Below are 20,606 nucleotides of genomic sequence, written 5' to 3'. Positions count from 1 at the left end.
TGAACAGCAGAGAAATATTTAGAGTAAGAACGTTTCATCTCATAAATGGCAGTGGACGTTGTGCGGAAGTCTATCAAATACGTCTGAGGTCTAAACTATCATATGCTGTCTTGAAGTCAAAAAATACGAATAAATATACCAAATCACCGGATCATCATGCACGTCCTTCTGAAACAGAGATTGAAGATTGTGGAGGAGCTTGACAACAGAAGGTGATTTGTCCATGCACAGCATTGGGTAAGGTAGCAACAGTCAGGTGCGGTCAGATAGGGTGGTGACATATGCAGAGAGCATGAGAGTACATGAGAATAGAAAAATCTGTGTGGAGATGTGGAGCATATGAGGTGACAATGAGTCACCATTTCGAAGGCCTTTAGAGAAGAGCAGGGATTGGATGGACACAGGGAGGCGATTCCAGCCCTGTCAGGTGAAGAGGTTCAAAGACGAGAGGGCGAGTGAAAAGCTTGGAATTTAGGATAAGAAAAAAAACATGTCAATGGGTGAGAGTACATAGCCTGGGGCAGAGAGGCTGACATGATGGGAAAGGTAAAAACTGTTGAGAGAAGGCAAGACCAGTGCAAGACCGACATGTTTGTGATGGCGAAGTGATACACCCATTAGGCCGTAAACTATTGCTCTGGGAGCATTCATCACGTGCTTCCGACCCGAAAAAAGATTTTGGCGATTCATCCGCGCTAACAGCCAATCAAATCGCAAGTTGGAAGATGACATTTTGGTTTCGCTTTTCCATAGCCTTTTTATGCTTTGTCCGAATTTGATCTCACAAATAATGAAATTCACCGCAATATAAAACCACCTTTAGAGGCCATTTTTCCCCGCAAGCGGGAGTTGGCCTTTTTCGGGGACCGTGGTTGTTGTTGTTTTTCGGTCCCCTTTTTGAAGCAATGTTTTACGGCCGGATGCCCTTCCTGCCGCCAACCCTTTTTGTCGCCTTTTACGACAAGCAGGGAAATATGTGCTGTATAATACACATGGAAGATAACAGTACTCCCGGCCAAGAGGGTGAGAGTACCAGCTAGTAATAATAATAACAACAACAAACCAGAGTTCATAGAACACATTACCCCACGCAGTGTGAAGTATATACACAGTGCTTCAATTTAAATAGAATAATGATTTTAAAGACCATTTTAAAAATCCCAGAAGTCTATCACTGTTGAAGCAGTCTTACACACCACCTGATTTAGCATGACCAAGTACTGCAAAATGGAAGGGTTTTGAAAGTGCAAACAAGGCAATTTGTGTTCTGCAGTGTTCAAGTATATACCGTGATCTGCAAAGGTATTCACCCCCTATCAATAATGCCACGTTTAGATGAATTACAAATTATATAGAAAACCTTTTTCCAAATGAACTTTTTGATTCATAACTGAAGAGACCAAACTAAACACTGTTATAGTTGAAGGAGGTCACATGTCAGGAATACCTGCAAAAATCATGTACAAATCAAAATTCACTAGTTGCAAAAGTATTCAGCCCCTCAGGTCAGTACTTGGTGGAAGCACTTTTGCAGTAATGACTGCTACGAGTCTGTTAGGGTAGTATAGGTCTCTACCAGCTTTGTACAGTGAGATTTCTTTTTTGTATACAAGATCAAGGCTCGTGAAAGAGCCAGCATTAATCATAAAAAAAACAAAAAACGGACACATAAAACATACAATAAGGGGAGCGGTAGACAAGATGGGGAGAGAGGGGGAAGCACACAAGCACAACATTTGAGAGCAGGGACATCGGGAGATCTGTGGGAGGGAGAGGCCTTGGGGGGAGGAGATGTGGGAAAGGGGGGAGGGGGGGGGTGGGAGAAGTATAAAACACATGGACAAGATGGTGAAAGATGGTGAAATGATTCACGTGAAAGGTGAAGATGGTGAAATATTCGCTCATTCTTCACATGAAAATTGCTCTAGTTCTGCCAAGTTTAATGAGGATCGTTGATGGACTGCAATCGTTAAGTCTCACCATAAATGTTTAATTGGGTTAAAGTGAGGACTTTGATTGGGCCACTTAAGAACTTTAATTTTCTTCTTATTCAGCCACTCCAATGTAGCTTTAGCTTCGTATCAATGTCCTACTGAGATGTGAATGTCCGACCCATTTTCAGATTCATGGTTGACTCAAGCAGGTTTTCATCAAGGATTCTCTTGTACTTTGCACTGTCTATTGCCCCATCTATCCTGACAAGCTTGCCAGTCCCTGCTGATAAAAAGCAGCCCCATAACATGATGCTGCCACCACCATGGTTGACAGTAGGGTTGGTGTTGCCTGGGTGATGTGTAGTGCTAGGCTTGTGCCAGACCTAACGCTTTGAATTTAGACCAAAAGTTCAATTTTTGTCTTGTCTGACAATAAAACCTTTCTCCATATACCTGCAGCATTCATTTGATATACTTTTTCGCAAATTACCTAAGAACTTTTAGATGCGTCTTTATCAGTAATGGCTTCTTTCTTGCGTCTTTATCAGTTCATCAATACAAGGCCAGCTTTGTGAAGGGAATGGGATATTGTTGATTGACGAACACTGACTCCCATCTCAGACATAGAGCCTTGTCGAACTTTCAAAGACATTGTTGGATTTACAGTGACATCCCAAACCAGTTTCCTGCTTGCCCGGCTGATGAGTTTGGATGGGCGATCTGATCAGGGTAGAGTCCTGGTGGTATGATACGTCTTCCAATTCTTAATGATGGATTTCACCGTAATCAAATGGATGAGTGACTTTGTGAAATTTTCTTATAGCCCTCTCCTGAATGGTGCTTCTCCACCACTTTATGTCCGACTTCTTTGGAAAGGTCCTCGGTCTTCACGCTTGCCTTGTTGATTGACCATGTGAGTTGCACCTTAAAACTCCTTAGATAAGTGGGGGAGATTAATTTTTAAGTTAAACCACTGATTTGATACAGGTGAAATCTATTACACTTATTTTGTACCTTTCAAACAAATAATTTCCTCCTGAAGTGATTTAGGGTCAATTTGGCAAAGGGTTTGAATACTTATGCAATTGACAATTATCTGATTTTCTGTTAATCTAACTTATTCACATTTCATCTGTATTTTTTTACTTTATCACTCTGGAGTAGTTTGTGAAGATTCAAAATTTCAAGTTTTATTTGAAAGAATCATGAAATAAGCTCAGGTGGCATCAAAATGTGGAAACTTTAGAGGAGTGAATACTTTTGAATACTTTTGCAGGCCACTGTAACTCAATTTTAACTATAACGGCACTCAGTAGAGAGCATACCTCCGCCTGGTTGGCCATATCACTCACTCTATGGTGAAGAATCACTTTTAAAAAATCTACGAGCTGGATCCGGATCTGGATCTTCACCAATCAATGAATTTATTCTTCCTTGTCACACACACAACTTGCCCAACAAGTTTCTTCCAAATCCATCCGTAACTTTTTGAGATATCCCGCTATGTATCGTTTTTGGCCCTATCTCCCAATGGTGAAGAATCACTTGAAAAATTCTATTAGCTGGATCCGAATCCGGATCTTCACCAAAATCTAAACGAATCGTCCTCATCAGACACCTAACTGGTCCAAGTTTCGTCCAAATCCGTCCACAACTTTGTGAGATATCCTGCTATGTATAGTTTTTGGCCCAATCTCCCAATGGTGAAGAATCACTAAAAAAATTCTATTAGCCGGATCCGAATCCGGATCTTCACCAAAATCTAATCATCTCGTCGTTGTCACATACGCTACATCTCTGCCAAATTTCGTCCGAATCCGTCCACAACTTTTTTTCCACAAACGGACAGACAAACAGACAGGGGTGAAAACATAACCTCCATCCACCTTTGGTGGTGGAGGTAATAAAAGAAAGATTGTAAAGGTATAAATAAATGAATTCTGGGTTTTACCGCCATTTTACGCAGTGTTGAACATAACCCAATCTAATATTTTTCTAACATTGGTTCTAACATTGGTAACAATCCAACATTGGTTCTTCGTGTCTGTCGTTTGTGTCCTTTATAATGTCCTTAAAAACAGTGAGTTTCATGATTGGAATGATTTTCAATTTTGTTTAACTGCCAGACATGCAGAGTAAAAATATTATCTCACTCCTCACTGCGCATGTGTAACCACCTTTAGAGGCCATTTTTCCCCGCAAGCAGGGGTTGGCCTTTTTCGGGAACCGTGGTTGTTGTTGTTTTTCGGTCCCCTTTTTGAAGCAATGTTTTACGGCCGGATGCCCTTCCTGACGCCGACCCTTTTTGCCGTGTGTGATCACACACCAACTGCGCATGTGTGATCAGGACAAATTCAGAGGCAGAGTTTTTTCGTTTTTTTTTGTATACAGAATCGAGGTTCGTGTAAGAGCTAACACATTGAACATGAAAACATGCACAGACACATAAAACATACGATGAAGGGAGCGGGAGGCGAGAGGGGGAGAGAGAGGGAACCACACAAGCACAACAGTAGAGAACAGGGCCGTCGGTAGATCTGTGGAAAAGGGAAGGCTGGGGAGGAGGGAGGAGTACATGGTATAAAGCAAATGAACACTACTAGGAATTTCAGGAAAGAAGTTGGGGATTGAAAGAGGCGGATTTGGGGGGTTTTGGAGTTCATGGTGGTAAAACCCAGGCGGATTTGGAGTTCTGCTAAACTCCAGGTATGTTTTCCATTTCATGTACCGATTCACGTTCAAAACATTAAATTGAAAGAAGTCGTTTCTCAATCATAAACTGATGTTTACATACAGTCAGACTCGGATCAATTCCTTAACCCCGCTTTTGGCTTTACGTGCGTGGGGTAATAATTGTATTTATAGAACGCCTTCTGCCCATGGATACAAGGCACTCACCCTGCTCATATTTACTCTTTCACCTCGCTCGTCCATGAGCCGCCATATTGTACAGAGCAGAATAAAAATATCAGTGACTGTTTGCGAAGCATTTGTGGTGCTGACCGCGTATTCACAAGTCGTGCGAGGGCACACAGAGAATGGGCGAAGAGGATAGCATGCTGCAGAAATGTGACCAAGTGCGGCTGGTCATCAATGGAGGTCTGCACCAAGCGCAAGCAGCTGCACAGTTTTTCCAGCATTCCCAGGTTCACGACATATCTGGCACAAAATGACAAGTTCAGAGAAGGGTGAATGACGATCATAACTACATAAATGAGCACTTTCATTTCTGATGTCATGGCCTCCAATGAACATTCATGTCGCCCTCAGTCACAAAAGAGTAAGACCACATTTAGAACTTTAACCTCAAGCTAATTTTCTTCACTTTTTCAAAATTAAATCCAATCGGTTAGATTGCCTGATGTTTAGAAAATATGGCTTTGCCTTTTCATCAACATTTCATTTCATTTCATTTCATTTCATCATCAACATCAACATTTCATTTCATCAACAACATTTCATCAACAAAAATACTGCAATAAAACAGAAATGCAAAAGATTGATTAGTTTGTAAATGGGAAAAATTGAATGAATGTCACACCTGATGAAGTCAGTGATGCGATTAAGTAGCAATTCCCGATCAGAGAGCTTGGCTGTGTGATTGCCAGAGTCGGTGGTGCCATTTTCTGCGAAAGACTTGCTGTTGCCGGGTGACGATAAGCCAGTGGATAAGTTCACCAGTACAGTGGTGCAAGTTTGTAGAAGGCCTGGTGCAATCCCACCAAGAAGATGCTTGCTGATGCCAGAACAGGTCGTGTCATCGCCGGATGCAACAAATGCCTTGGGGATGTAAAAGAGAAAGGAATTGTGGAAAATGCTATGAAAAAAAAATCATGCTTAGTTAGATTTTGGGTGAAGAATCTACAAAAACTATCTATGGAGATGGTGGAATATTTAAATAATATCGAAAAGGAAGGATGCACAATGATGTGGCAAGGGATCAGGGTTTATAATTACACTTTAAAACATTTAAATATTTTCTCTTAAAAATAGAGCCTCACTGTTTCATAAAGTACTAGCAGGGACCCGTTTCCCTTTGGGCAGTGTATAGGCAACAAAGTGCTGCCTCGCATGCTCCTGGAAGTTCATGTTTCCTGCTAACAACCCAGTGTTAATTTTAGATGATTAAAACAATACAATAATTCAGGAGCTAAATGGGTTGGGTATGTGTGCAGAAGCCGAGTGGTTTGGTAGCATGCAGGAGCTGTGTGGTTTGGGAGCATGCATGAGCCATGTGGTCTGGGGTGGGTGCAGGAGCCATGTGGTTTGGGGAGCATGCAGGAGCTGTGTGGTTTGGGAGCATGCATGAGCCATGTGGTCTGGGGTGGGTGCAGGAGCCATGTGGTTTGGGGAGCATGCAGGAGCTGTGTGGTTTGGGAGCATGCATGAGCCATGTGGTCTGGGGTGGGTGCAGGAGCCATGTGGTTTGGGGAGCATGCAGGAGCTGTGCGATTTGGGAGCATGCATGAGCCATGTGGTTTGGGGTGGGTGCAGGAGCCATGCGGTTTGGGGAGCATGCAGGAGCTGTGCGATTTGGGAGCATGCATGAGCCATGTGGTTTGGGGTGGGTGCAGGAGCCATGCGGTTTGGGGTGGGTGCAGGAGCCATGCGGTTTGGGGAGCATGCAGGAGCTGTGCGATTTGGGAGCATGCATGAGCCATGTGGTTTGGGGTGGGTGCAGGAGCCATGCGGTTTGGGGAGCATGCAGGAGCTGTGCGATTTGGGAGCATGCATGAGCCATGTGGTTTGGGGTGGGTGCAGGAGCCGTGCGGTTTCTGGAGCATGCAGCAGCATGGTTTGTGGAGCATGCAGGAGCAGTGTGGTTTGGGGAGCATGCAGGAGCTGTGTGGTTTGGGGAGCATGCAGGAGCTGTGTGGTTTGGGGAGCATGCAGGAGCTGTGTGGTTTGGGAGCATGCATGAGCCATGTGGTCTGGGGTGGGTGCAGGAGCCATGTGGTTTGGGGAGCATGCAGGAGCTGTGCGATTTGGGAGCATGCATGAGCCATGTGGTTTTGGGTGGGTGCAGGAGCCATGCGGTTTGGGGAGCATGCAGGAGCTGTGCGATTTGGGAGCATGCATGAGCCATGTGGTTTGGGGTGGGTGCAGGAGCCATGCGGTTTGGGGAGCATGCAGGAGCTGTGCGATTTGGGAGCATGCATGAGCCATGTGGTTTGGGGTGGGTGCAGGAGCCGTGCGGTTTCTGGAGCATGCAGCAGCATGGTTTGTGGAGCATGCAGGAGCAGTGTGGTTTGGGGAGCATGCAGGAGCTGTGCGATTTGGGAGCATGCATGAGCCATGTGGTTTGGGGTGGGTGCAGGAGCCGTGGGGTTTCTGGAGCATGCAGGAGCAGCGTGGTTTGTGGAGCATGCAGGAGCCGAGTGTGAATGGTTGAAGCAGAAGCCACAGCGAGAGATGCCAAGAAGGGCTGAAGAATAAGGAAGTGTACACCAAGAAAGAACGTACATCAAGATGTTGCAGAAGCAACTCTACAAGCAGTGCAATTCTGTTGCTGAGTAGAACGTAATGGCAATTCTCTTGGCAGCCTTGACAAGCAAGCCGAAAAGTAGCTGCTGTCGCACAGAGAGTCCTGCACAGGGAGTTAAAAACAAAACAAAAACAGGAGATGGAGAGATCAAGAACTGTACATTCTGCAATTCTGCCAGCATGACAAAACGATGCAGTCATTAGAAATGCTGTTTCACCAGAATAATGTATTTCTCCATCATCATAGCCGAGAGAAAGATTTCCTATTTCGCATTTACGAGAGAAAAGATGGAAAAGCGGAACGAACAATGACAGCGACTAAAAAACAAGAACATGATATTTGCAAATGTGCTTATTGCTGACTGTTGCTTCAGTGGTGGCAGGAATAGCCAATTTGTCCATCAAGACGGGCTCAGGAGGTTTTCCTGGAAAGAATATTGAATAACAAATCACCTTTTGAACAGCACAACCAGTCACGTACTAATGACAAACAGGAGAGATGACAAATCAGACATGACAATACAAAAGGGAAACGATTTCCAAATATTTTCAATAAAGATAGAGGTTTAAAGTTACCTGCTTGTCGTTACCCACCTTCCAATAAGCTAAATATTCACTGTGAGCCTTGAAGCACAAACCACAAAATGAAGAATCGATAAACCTGGTTTTACAGCAGTTCAACCTTTTCAGTTGGGAGTATATATATAGGTCTTCATACCTGCACAGGTGTAGTCCCATTACTATTTTAGTGCAAGAAAGCTGCAAATTTAAGCTATAACAATTCTATAATTTTTATTTTCCAGAACTTTCCAGAACATTTTTGACGAACTTCACAGAAACAGTAAAAAAACTTTCATCCATGATGAAGACAATTTTTGTTCAGGAATTGCATGTTTTTTTTTTCATTATAAACTAGAGTTCATAGAACACCTTACCCTGCTCTGTCTTGAGAAAAAGGACATTGACCGAGTCTACGAGCAGCAAATTTGATTGGTCAAGATGATGTAAATGTTGCAATATTTTGTCCAAGTACTGCGAAATGGAAGGATTTTGAAAGTGTCAATAAAGCAAAGCAGCAATACCCAAATTGTGGTGGAGATCTTTATTTTCTATGATTTTCAGAACCACTCACATGCATACAATTTCCTTGTGAGGTGGGGGGAGGGGTGATTCCTTTTTGTTCCCTTGACCTGACCATGAGTACCCTTACTATGTTGGTAAAATTTGATGGAGATTGGTCAAAGGGTGTGGAATTGCATAGAAACCAAAGAAAAGGTTTCACACTGACACTCTCACCTAATCACAGTGACACTCCCAATCAGCTCTCACGTATCAATTTCCCAAGGTAGCTAGGATTATGAATAAATTGACTCCTCCCATGCTCTTCTGGCCAAATAAATCCGCATAAGAAAGCTCTCTCTAATTTATGGGTGAGAGATGTGACTGTATACACAGTCGTGGCAAAAATATTGGCACCCTTGCCCTTTCAAATAATGCACCATTTATTGCAGAAAATTGGTGAAATAAAAAAATATTTTGGTATCTACATTTGTATTTCTTTTGTTTGCAGTGGAACAAAACAAAAAAAGCTGAGAAAATATTAAATCTTAGCTTATTCCACACAGAAAACCTAAAATGGCCCGGACAATATTATTGGCACCTTTTAGAAGTTGTTAGAAATAATTAGATTTCAAGCAGGTGATTCTCCTTTACTTTGGAATTAAACTCACCTGTGGTGAGTTGCAGGTGCCTGAAATATAAAAATCACTCATTCAACCAGTTTGAATAGAGAAAAGGAGCCGTTGTGCTGTTTTGTGTCACTGTGTGTACCGCAATGAGCATGGAGAAAAGAAAGAAAACCAGAGAATTGTCTGAGGTCAGACACAATATTGTAGCCAAGCATGGACAATCTCAAGGCTACAAGTCCATCTACAGAGACCTTGATGTTCCTGTGTCCACCGTATGCAATGTTATCAAGGAGTTTAAGGCCCATGGTGCTGTGGCCAACCTCCCTGGACGTGGCCGCCAGAGAAAACTTGATCGAAGATTGCAGCAAAGGATTGTTCGAATTGTGTAGAAATCACCTCGATCAACTGCCAAACAGATTCAAGCTGACCTTCAGACACAAGGTACGACAGCTTCAACTCGCACCATCCGTTGCCGACTCAATGAAAGGGGGTTCTATGGTCGGAGACCCAGGTGGACCCCACTGCTGAGAGAGAGAGACATAAGAATGCCCGACTGGAGTTTGCAAAAGCACACCAGAACAAGCCAAAATCGTTCTGGGAGAATGTCCTGTGGACAGATGAGACCAAATTAGAGCTTTTTGGTAACGCACATCATCTCTATGTTTACAGCAAAGAAAATGAAGCCTTCAAAGAAAAGAAAACCTTCCCTGCAGTCAAACATGGAGGAGGTTCAGTGATGTTTTGCGGTTGCTGTGCTTCCTCTGGCACTGGGTGCCTTGAATGTGTGCATGGCATCATGAAATCAGGAGATTACCAACGAATTCTGGAGCGCAATGTTCAACCCAGTGTCAGAAAGCTGGGTCTCCGTCGAAGGTCATGGGTTTTGCAGCAGGACAATGACCCCAAACACACTTCAAAAAGCACCCAGGAATGGTACAAAACAAAACTTTCAGGATCTTTGACACCTGACCTTGAGTGATGCCATACTGCCAGGCAATAACACGCTGTTTCATGCCGGAATTTCGGAAAGCCACCACTAAATGACAAACAGCATTGTCGAGTTGACGGACCATCTCCAGGGGAAGCGGCAATAACTCTTGTAGACGTGCAGCAGTTGTTTTCCACTAATACAGAACGCAACAACCCGTATATACCCGATTGTGAAGCCAATCGTCAAATGTACCTGTCCGTACATTTTGTCACGCCACCTGTGATATAATCCTGTTATTGACTTCTTGCTGCGACAGACAATCAGTGACATGGTTCTTTTAACAAAGAAATCACCGAAGCGTAAAATAAACTCACCAGATTGATATACCGAGTTCAGAAATTAAACCCAAGTCAAGAAAAAAAAAAAATTCCATATTAAATGCCAAGTCTGTATATGTATTTAATCCAGACAATTCTGTGCTTGGTCAAGGTCGCCCAGATAGCTCAGATGGCAGAACACTGGTACGGTTCACCAGAGGACCTGGGTTCGATTCCCGGTCTGGGCATGTAAATTCCCCACATATATCGATTGGATATGTATATATGTTGGAATATCCTGTATCTCCTGTTCAGCAATAATGTAAAATAAATTAAACAAACCAATCTTCAGTAATGGGCCTTCGCATGGGAGAACAGTCTATATAGGCATATTCTTCCGCATATAGTGCAAATAAAACCAGGTATAAGCACTGACTTCATTATGAGCATCTTTCCTTTTCTTGACCTCAGAGGAAACATGATGCTTTTAACTTTTTAAGACCAGCTTTACAGGATTTTCTCCATTTACTGCAGATCATCAGTCAAGCACATCATGCTCCTAAAAGAGGTAACATCAATTTTGCAGCCTTGAAGGTTTGATTTCAACATCTAAACCTCTTGTAAGGTCTTCCACGATTTCTTATACAATCTATTAATTGTCCATAGCAAATGGCTTTCGGGATACACGAGTCATCCATTCCAACCAAATGACCCGAACAGTGAAGCTGAGCTTTTATGAAGAGTGTTTCGATTCCTGCGATGTTAAATTTTTCAAGCACTTTCATATTTGAAACTTTGGCTTGCCATTTAATTTTACAAATACAGCAAAGACATTGAAGGTGAAATCTATGTCGCTGCTTTATATAATGATTATAGACAGTCCACATCTCACAGTCACAAAATGGATCGCATGACTACTTTATAAACATTGATTTTGGTTGAAAGATGTATATCATGCGTTTCCCAAAGACATTTTGTAAGAAAGCCAAAGGCAGCCGTTGCTTTTGCTCTGCGTTGAGTTATCTATGCTCACGTTATTGGATAAAACATTGCCAAGATCGCAGAACTGTTTTACGACTTCTAACGGTTCTTTATCGATGTAATTTTGGTTCAATATAGTCGACTTTTGTTGAGGTTGACACAACTCTGGTCTTGTACATATACTGTATATATCAAGTTCAACGTTTGTGCAGGTCACATCAAATCGATCAGTAAACAGAAAACTAGAACGGCACTCGGTAGAGCACATACCTCTGCCAGGCTGGAGAGATAATGTTTTATATTCCAATCAAAGGCCGGATCTGCATCCGGACCTGAATCAAAATCGAATCGACTTGTTATTGTCATTTATCAAACTCTTCGACCAAGTTTTGTTATAATCCGTTTGTTTGTTTTGTTATAAATTCAAAACTTTTTGAAATACCACACTCTATATCGTTTTTGGTGCCATTTCTCAGTGGTGAAGAATTACTTGAAGATTAAAGAAGATCTAATAATCAGATCCATATATTCAGCAAAATCTAATCAAGTATTCCTTGTCGTACGTCAAACCTGCCCACTACATTTTGTCCGAATCTGTCCACAATGTTTTGAGATATCCTGCTCACAAACAAACTTGAAAACAGTATCCATCCATCTTAAGTGAAGGAGGTAAAAATGAACAATTCACGTAATCACTAAGCCCTGGTCAAACTAATAATTCCGCTCCATCCAAGCAGCTCAGTGAAAGAAGAACTTCAAGGTGACCGTGTGACAAATAAATCGAGCACAAGATTGTATATTTCATAACGATCAAGCAATGCAAAACAGGATGGAAAATTTTTACGTCACCCAACAACGCTACCAACACAAAGTGCTTCCATGCCAATGAAGAATCTTTTTCATCAGAACCAACAGCCAATAAGCATGGGAGCTTACAATGAAGAGGCCTTTTGTAAAATGCAAGGAAAGTTGAAGTAGCACCTGGACAGATTAAAAAACACAAACTCATTCACTTGATCCAAACTTGTAATGCTCAACATTTGACAAAATTTGAGGCATGACCTGGCCTTCAATTTTGCTGGACTTTATCCTTAGTCTGGGACAAAGAATTTCAATTTTTAAACTGTCTTAGATCAATCAGCAGAGTTTGATTCTGCTGGCATTCAATTGAAATAATTGTGCTACAGAAGCGTCGGTATCATTCAAAAACAACAAAATGTCATTGCAAACAACCAAACTGACTTTAAATCTGGTAAGTATATCAAGTATCCTGTAAAAGTACCTTTCCCAGAATGTTGAAACAATCCCAGCAAACAATAAAGTGATAAAACAGGCTTTTGGGCTGCCGGGAGACAAATCGAAAGAGCACAATGTCCATTCCACATTTTCCAGATTAATAGGTTAAGGAAGGGAAATTAAAATATCACCAAAACAGACAAATGGGCATGCAGTCACCGCAGAACCAGAGACTACAAGTCCCGCACAGTTTTAGTCGACATTCACCAGGCCCTGAGCAATCAGATCAGCACGAAGGAAATGCACAACACAAGTATCATTTACTGCTGCACTCAATTGAGACTTGATCATGTTGTGGACTACACATGACTGAAAGAATCATGAAAAGACTAAAAAAGAACAATTGTGGGGGAACAGAAATGAATGAGTAAATCAGGAAATGGCCTCAATAATGTTAATCCCCTCAACACCAACTACGGGCGAACAGTTTACTACTGCAACCTGGGTAAACTCCTTTAACATGTTTATCAGACAGATACATTTGTGCAAGTTAGAATATACGGGATTTCTGGCAAAAGAAGACAGATTGGTGTAAGTAGGAATGTGAAGGTCTAAAAGATTCTCATGAAGTTATGAGGGTTAAATTGTCCCGTCAAATGCCAGGTCACTGGTCATGTGGCCTGACAACTTGGTTTGCGTCTTGGAGCACGAGGATTTTGAGGAATTAGTTGTTTTTCTAATCAGCTTACACTTTTAACGATGGACAATCCCCAAAAAGAGACAGTGACGTACAAAGTAATAAAACAAATGTTATTGCCTTTGCGGTTTATTAAGTCCATCCAACTCCATTTGATACAAACATATTTGATGTGACCTATTGTCCCTCCCACTTATTCTGTACATTCCTCACTCCCTCCAATCCCAAGACTTCCCATGCACCGCTTCAGTTGGCTCACTGTCCACTCCTACACTCTTTTTAGACGCCTTCAAGCAAAAAGAGGCATTTCAACACGAGAGCGAGAGAGAGAGAGAGAGAGAGAGAGAGAGAGAGAGAGAGAGAGAGAGAGAGAGAGAGAGAGAGAGAGAGAAAAAGAGAGACAGAGACAGAGACAGAGAGAGAGAGAGAGAGAGAGAGAGAGAGAGAGAGAGAGAGAGAGAGAGAGAGAGAGAGAGAGAGAGAGAAGAGAGACTTTTGTGTCCTTTTATTAGAAAAGTAAAAAACCAAAAGTATTCCACTCCACGTTGCATACAAATCACAACCTCATTTCCAATGCATTTGCACAAAACACTCCCCATGCCCCACAACTTCAAACACAAGAAGGGTTCCCCATGTTTACATGAAAAACATGTTCGAGCTTTATACGTGCTGACACCATCCCTATAAAACAAAAAAGTGCATTTTCATTTTTTCCACTACCTCATCTGGATTTTCTGGTTTTATAAATTGCAAGCTTAGCAATTCCAAGCAAAAATTTCAAAAGCAAAATCACAGAGTTTTTCCTAGTATTACATGCAAGTCCGTAAACAAAGATTGTAACAGAAAAAACAATTTTGAATTTGCAAAAGATTCGGCTCAGATACAGAAACAGAGATGACAATCTCTTGCACTCAATAAACGCATGATACAAATGTTCAACATTACCACAAAAAGGACATAAATTAGACACAGCAGGGTTAAACTTCTGAACTAACACCTGTGTGGCCAGGGCATGATGGACCAGTCTCCAATTTAGGTCTCCTGTACGTCCGACAGTAGGACACCTGTACATTTCATCCAAATTTGGAGTGAGAAATGCTCCTGCAGGTAAAAGCTCTTTCCACTTGTTTCTTAAGGGTGCCACACAGCCCGGTAAGCACACCTCCAGACAAATTCTGTACATTGCCCTTTTCCCCATGATGTGGAACAAACCGGATTCTTCGCTGTTGGAGGAAAACACACCATGTTGTTCCTGGGCAGTGACTGAGAGTTCAGGGAAGGTTAAACGAAAATCTACTTCCTCATTTACCCCATTCCACCCAATATTTAAATCTAAAAAAGTCTGGGATACAATCTTTATGACCCTGCTATTCTAATTGAACGCAAGCCAATTTTTCCAGAAACAGCGGTGGCAGACAGCCATCGCTTCAAGGATAGCTCCATAAGATCTTGCACTTTATTAATCCCATTGTTCGTAAAATGTTCCATAAAAGCTCGGCTGGTAGATACTTCAGCGAATAGTGAGTTTTGGAACAATGGCTCATGCACAAACTTCCTGGGATCGTAAGAGATCTCCAACCACTGCACTCCTAGAGCTTGCCAGGCATTCAGGAGAGACCGATGAAATGCAGGGAGCCAAGCTCTATCGATCTGCTTCAAGTCCATAAGGAAAAGTTCCCGGTCAGTCTATTCCACCTACTTGCCTGAGCAGGGTATTCGTGAGAGGACACCAGGGCACAACCTTGCTGGAAAGCAGACGTTTTATTGTCATTAGCCGAAAAGCCATTATTCGACTCGGGATGTGCACCAGATTTTGGCCACCTGAATTACCTGGTCTGCACAACACATCTGGCGAAAGCCAGTGGTGGTCACACCAGAAAAAGTCAACGATACCCCTCTGAACGTTGGTGATCACAGCTTGAGGAGGCTGGAGTACTATGATCTTATGCCATACGATTGGAAGCACCAGGTTGTTTATTATCGTTACCCGTGCCTTAAGTGACAAAATATGGAGCCATCCCTTTCCACTTTGCTAGTTTCTGCTTAATGTTATCTAGGAAACCATCCCAGTTTTTCTTCATATAGCTTGTAGTTCCCAAATGGATGCCTAAGTATTTAAACCCATCCGTTTTCCATAACATTCCTCCTGGAAGAGTTGGGGGAACCGCATGTGAAGCCTGTGACGCAGATAGGGTATCTGGATACAGAGAAAGTGCTACGCTCTTGTTCCAATTTACTCTTGCTGATGAAGCAAGTCCAAATTTGACAAAACACCGGGATAGCTCAAAAACATCTTCCTGGTTTTTAACCACAACACACAGGTCGTCTGCATATGCTGACGTAAAAAAATTGGAATTGTTTGACAAGGACAAACCAGGTAAGGTGGTACGAAGGAGAGCCAGTAATGGTTCGATGAACAGTGTGTACAACATGCCTGACAGTGGACAGCCCTGACGGATGCCGCGCTGAAAGGGGAAAGCATGACACAGACTGTTATTTACTTTTAGCAGGCATGATACATTGTTATATAAAAGTTTTATGCAAGAAATGAATTTTTCTCCAAATCCTGCTTTAGTAAGAACTGCAAACAAAAATGAGTGATCCACACTGTCAAAAGCTTTCTCCTGATCAAGGAGTAATAACCCAAAAGCGTGCGACGCAGTTTGACCGATAGTAATCAAGTCTCTAACCAAGAAAATACTGTCATACATGGATTGTTCAGGTATGCAATACGTTTGGACATTCCCAACTAAGAAAGAGATGACCTTTTTAAGATGCATTGCAAGCACTTTTGACACCATCTTATAGTCAGTATTTAACAATGACAGGCCACCAGTTTGTAATCGGTTGCAAATCCCCTTTTTGGGAAGGAGACATAAGACCGCTCTTCTGCAGCTCAGGGGCAATTTCCCCTGATTTAGGCTCTCGTGAAAAGTCTCAATTAGAGCAGGACCCAGAACATTCCAAAAAACTTTGTAAAATTCAGCAGGAAGTCTGTCAATTCAGCAGGGCCTTGCCGTTTTCGAGTTGTTTCACTGCTGTAGTGAGCTCCGCAAGAAAAATGTCACATTCCAGTTGAAGTTGCTGTTCTTCAGAAAGAGATGGGAGAAGTTCAATCATCTCATTTGCCGTCGTTTTATCCACCGTTCTTGGAGTAAACAAGTTTGAGTAAAACTCTTGCAATGAATGTTTAATGTCACTCTGACAAGTCAGAACACCGTCGGAAGAGCGTAGACTCCGAATCTGCCGAGAAGTGTTGGCGGCCTTCTGCATTTTGAAGAAATCTTTGTTTGGGGTCTCGAGGTGTATTCTGCTCATCCGCAGGTGAATCATTGCTCCAGCCGCACGCTCTTTGACCAGTTCGGCCAGCAGGGCCCTTTTTTTTTTTTTTCTATCAGTTGCTCATATTGGTCACTTCCCCAAGATGTTCCAGCTTCTTGTTCATGTTTAAGTAAATCTGCTTTTAGACCACTTATCAAACCGGACATATTACTGGTGGCATATGTGCAATATTGTTGGCAGAAAATCCGAATTTGTGATTTGGTTAATTCCCACCACTGTCGCATATTGGCATAGGAACACTTTTTCTTTTCTAATCCTTCCCATACCAGTCTGAAGGCATTTTTAAAATTTTAATCTTGCAACAATTTCACATTGAAAGTCCAGTGTACACTCTTACAGCAATGATAGGGTAACATACATTCCATTGCAATCATATGGTGATCAGAAAAGCCAGATGGAGTTATACAGTACATGTTCTCTTAACCAGATTCACCATTCCTTAGTTCACATACAATCTGTCCAGTCGACCCATGGTTAACTGGTTTTTTGAACAGCACACCCATGTACATTGACAGGTGTTTGGATTTTGCAATCGCCATACATCTCTAAGTTTGTATTTTTTCACAAGTTGTGCCAAGGACTTTGCACTGGGTGGATGTGGCTCAAGAGTGTTCCTGTCCAGTCGAGGGTTGAGAGTGCAGTTATAGTCTCCCCCCATACAAATTAAACAAGTCAAATCAACAGTGCTTAAACAATCCGCTAATTTTGGAAGAAATAGAGCCCTTTCAGTGCTGTTACTGGGGCAATAAACATTAATAATGCTAACTTTTTGATTGCTGCTAATAAAATCCACCACCATCAAGAAACCCTTACAAATCTCTCTATAGTGAATCTCAGATGATTGAAGATGAGGATGCAAGATTATTGCCACCCCCGCTTTAGCTTCCTCAACCGCACTGGAGAAAACATGGCATCCTTTAAACATCCTGCACCACTCGTCTTCACAAAATTGGTTGATGTGTGTCTCTTGTAACATGAAAATATTAATCTTTTCTTTCTCAAATAGTTGAAACACCTCCAGAAGCCGCATACAGCTGCGGCCTCCATTTATGTTGAGAGACGTTACCTTCATTTATTTTTTATTGATTTCCCGACTCTTGGAGTTCTTTTCCTACTTTAGTGGCGCACTGCATGAACCGCTGAAATTGAGGTTTTGAGATCCAAACTTGCTGGGGTTCACAAATCATGTTTCTAGTCGTTTTTAGACAAGCATGTAGGTTTGGGAAATAATCCTGAATTCTAACATTCCTTTTGCTGAAGGTTTATAATTTCATCTTCTGTAACTCCAGTGTCCCCATCCTCATCCTCTTGGGCACAAAAACTACTACCTGACGGGGTAGAGTAGGGTTCATCAAAATCAACTGCATCATATTTGTCATTCTCTTCCTGATGCAAACCTATTTCTGAGGCACAAATCTCCCCAGGATCAGAAACATGGATATCGTTTTCATTCCTGTTTAGCTGCTCATCGTCACATGAAGCTTCCTTATCATCCCTTTTATTTTGTTCCAGAAGTGTAAGCTTACAGGTTTCCTCTTTGGGGCTGTCTGACTTATCTGTTCTGTCATTACGCTCGGCCATCCCTGCGCCTACCTCTGTGACCATTACATTAATGTCATGTAAGACATCAGAGTTATCAATATCACCACTTGTGTCCTCCTGAGAGGCGCAAGGATTCTCGATGTCTATATCACACTCAGAACCCTCAAACAGTTCGGCAAGTGGTGCAAACGAATTGCTTAGATTTAAACCCAGTTCCGGTTCAGTTTGCAAACCCAAACAAGGATTCTCTACACAAGCTCCATCTTGCAAGCTTGGCGACACATTTGACATAACCAGTACCTTACTTTGTACTATGCTTGCATCCTTCACGACGGGACATGAACGTTTATGTCCTTTTTTACCAGGCACTGTTACGAACCCTTCCATATTTTCATCCGTACAGTCCAACAACCACTTTTGTCACACCAGCAGGTAGGGAGGAGTGGTCTACTGTTTCTCGCTCACCCAAAGGTCGTAGGGAGGAGTCTACCATTCCACGTATTCCAGTAGGTGAGGGGGAGGGGTCACATGTTTCCCGATCACCATTAGGTCGTGGGGAGGAGTCTACGATATCATCCGCCCCATTAGGTGGGAAGGGAGGAGAATCCGCAATCACCTGGTCTCCATTTTCTAATGATCTCACCAAACCGGGACACGGACTCTTTACGTGTCCGTAAGCTCCACACCCATTGCATGACATGACGTCCGTGGAGGCATACATTCTATAAGTATGGCCCTTTTTTTTGTTTGTTTTTATACTGAATCGAGGCTCGTGAAAGAGCTGACAACCACGAGGGAAAGACAGCACAGGGGGACCACGAGGGAAAGACAGTACAGGGGGAAACATTCATTAAAACACATTCAACAAAAAAACATCCAGGAACACAGTGCAGGGGGACCACGAGGGAAAGACAGCACAGGGGGAAACATTCATTAAAACACATTCAACAAAAAGACATCCAGGAACACAGTACAGGTGGACCGCGATGGATACATTCTGGTCCCCCTGTGCTGTGTTCCCCCTGTGCACAGTACAGCACAGGGGGAAACATTCATTAAAACACATTCAACAAAAAGACATCCAGGAACACAGTACAGGGGGACCACGAGGGAAAGACAGCACAGGGGGAAACATTCATTAAAACACATTCAACAAAAAGACATCCAGGAACACAGTACAGGGGGACCGCGAGGGAAAGACAGCACAGGGGGAAACATTCATTAAAACACATTCAACAAAAAGACATCCAGGAACACAGTACAGGGGGACCGCGAGGGAAAGACAGCACAGGGGGAAACATTCATTAAAACACATTCAACAAAAAGACATGCAGGAACACAGCACAGGGGGGCCGCGAGGGAAAGACAGCACAGGGGGAAACATTCATTAAAACACATTCAACAAAAAAGACATCCAGGAACACAGTACAGGGGGACCGCGAGGGAAAGACAGTACAGGGGGAAACATTCATTAAAACACATTCAACAAAAATACATCCAGGAACACAGCACAGGGGGACCACGAGGGAAAGACAGCACAGGGGGAAACATTCATTAAAACACATTCAACAAAAAGACATCCAGGAACACAGTACAGGGGGACCGTGAGGGAAAGACAGCACAGGGGGAAACATTCATTAAAACACATTCAACAAAAAGACATCCAGGAACACAGCACAGGGGGACCACGAGGGAAAGACAGTACAGGGGGAAACATTCATTAAAACACATTCAACAAAAAGACATCCAGGAACACAGCATAGGGGGACCACGAGGGAAAGACAGTACAGGGGGAAACATTCATTAAAACACATTCAACAAAAAGACATCCAGGAACACAGCACAGGGGGACCGCGAGGGAAAGACAGTACAGGGGGAAACATTCATTAAAACACATTCAACAAAAAGACATCCAGGAACACAGCACAGGGGGACCGCGAGGGAAAGACAGTACAGGGGGAAACATTCATTAAAACACATTCAACAAAAAGACATCCAGGAACACAGTACAGGGGGACCGCGAGGGAAAGACAGTACAGGGGGAAACATTCATTAAAACACATTCAACAAAAAGACATCCAGGAACACAGTACAGGGGGACCGCGAGGGAAAGACAGTACAGGGGGAAACATTCATTAAAACACATTCAACAAAAAGACATCCAGGAACGCAGCACAGGGGGGGACCGCGAGGGAAAGACAGTACAGGAGGAAACATTCATTAAAACACATTCAACAAAAAGACATCCAGGAACACAGCACAGGGGGACCGCGAGGGAAAGACAGTACAGGGGGAAACATTCATTAAAACACATTCAACAAAAAGACATCCAGGAACACAGCACAGGGGGACCACGAGGGAAAGACAGTACAGGGGGACCGCGGCCCTTAATGTTTGCATGCAAAACTACATTTAGCTTTTGCTCATTTTCGGGCAATATCATGTAAACGACCC

General features: G+C 42.8%; 1 protein-coding gene across 1 annotated transcript in view; it reads right to left on the bottom strand.

The window, feature by feature from the left end:
* The window catches only part of SCAPER (S-phase cyclin A associated protein in the ER), a gene marked incomplete in the record, with an annotated part of 462,313 nt that overhangs the window by 80,545 nt on the left and 361,162 nt on the right, over positions 1-20,606 (bottom strand). Inside the window, 3 exon segments of the mRNA XM_078786405.1 lie at positions 4,938-5,093; positions 5,476-5,714; positions 7,398-7,521. Of these exon segments, the coding sequence (XP_078642531.1) occupies positions 4,938-5,093; positions 5,476-5,714; positions 7,398-7,521 (519 nt within the window).

Source organism: Myxine glutinosa, chromosome 11 (genome assembly GCF_964187855.1).
Source record: "Myxine glutinosa chromosome 11, kmMyxGlut1.1, whole genome shotgun sequence".
In the NCBI taxonomy this organism is placed as follows: Eukaryota; Metazoa; Chordata; class Myxini; order Myxiniformes; family Myxinidae; genus Myxine; species Myxine glutinosa.
This window is presented reverse-complemented; position numbering and strand designations above follow the sequence as displayed.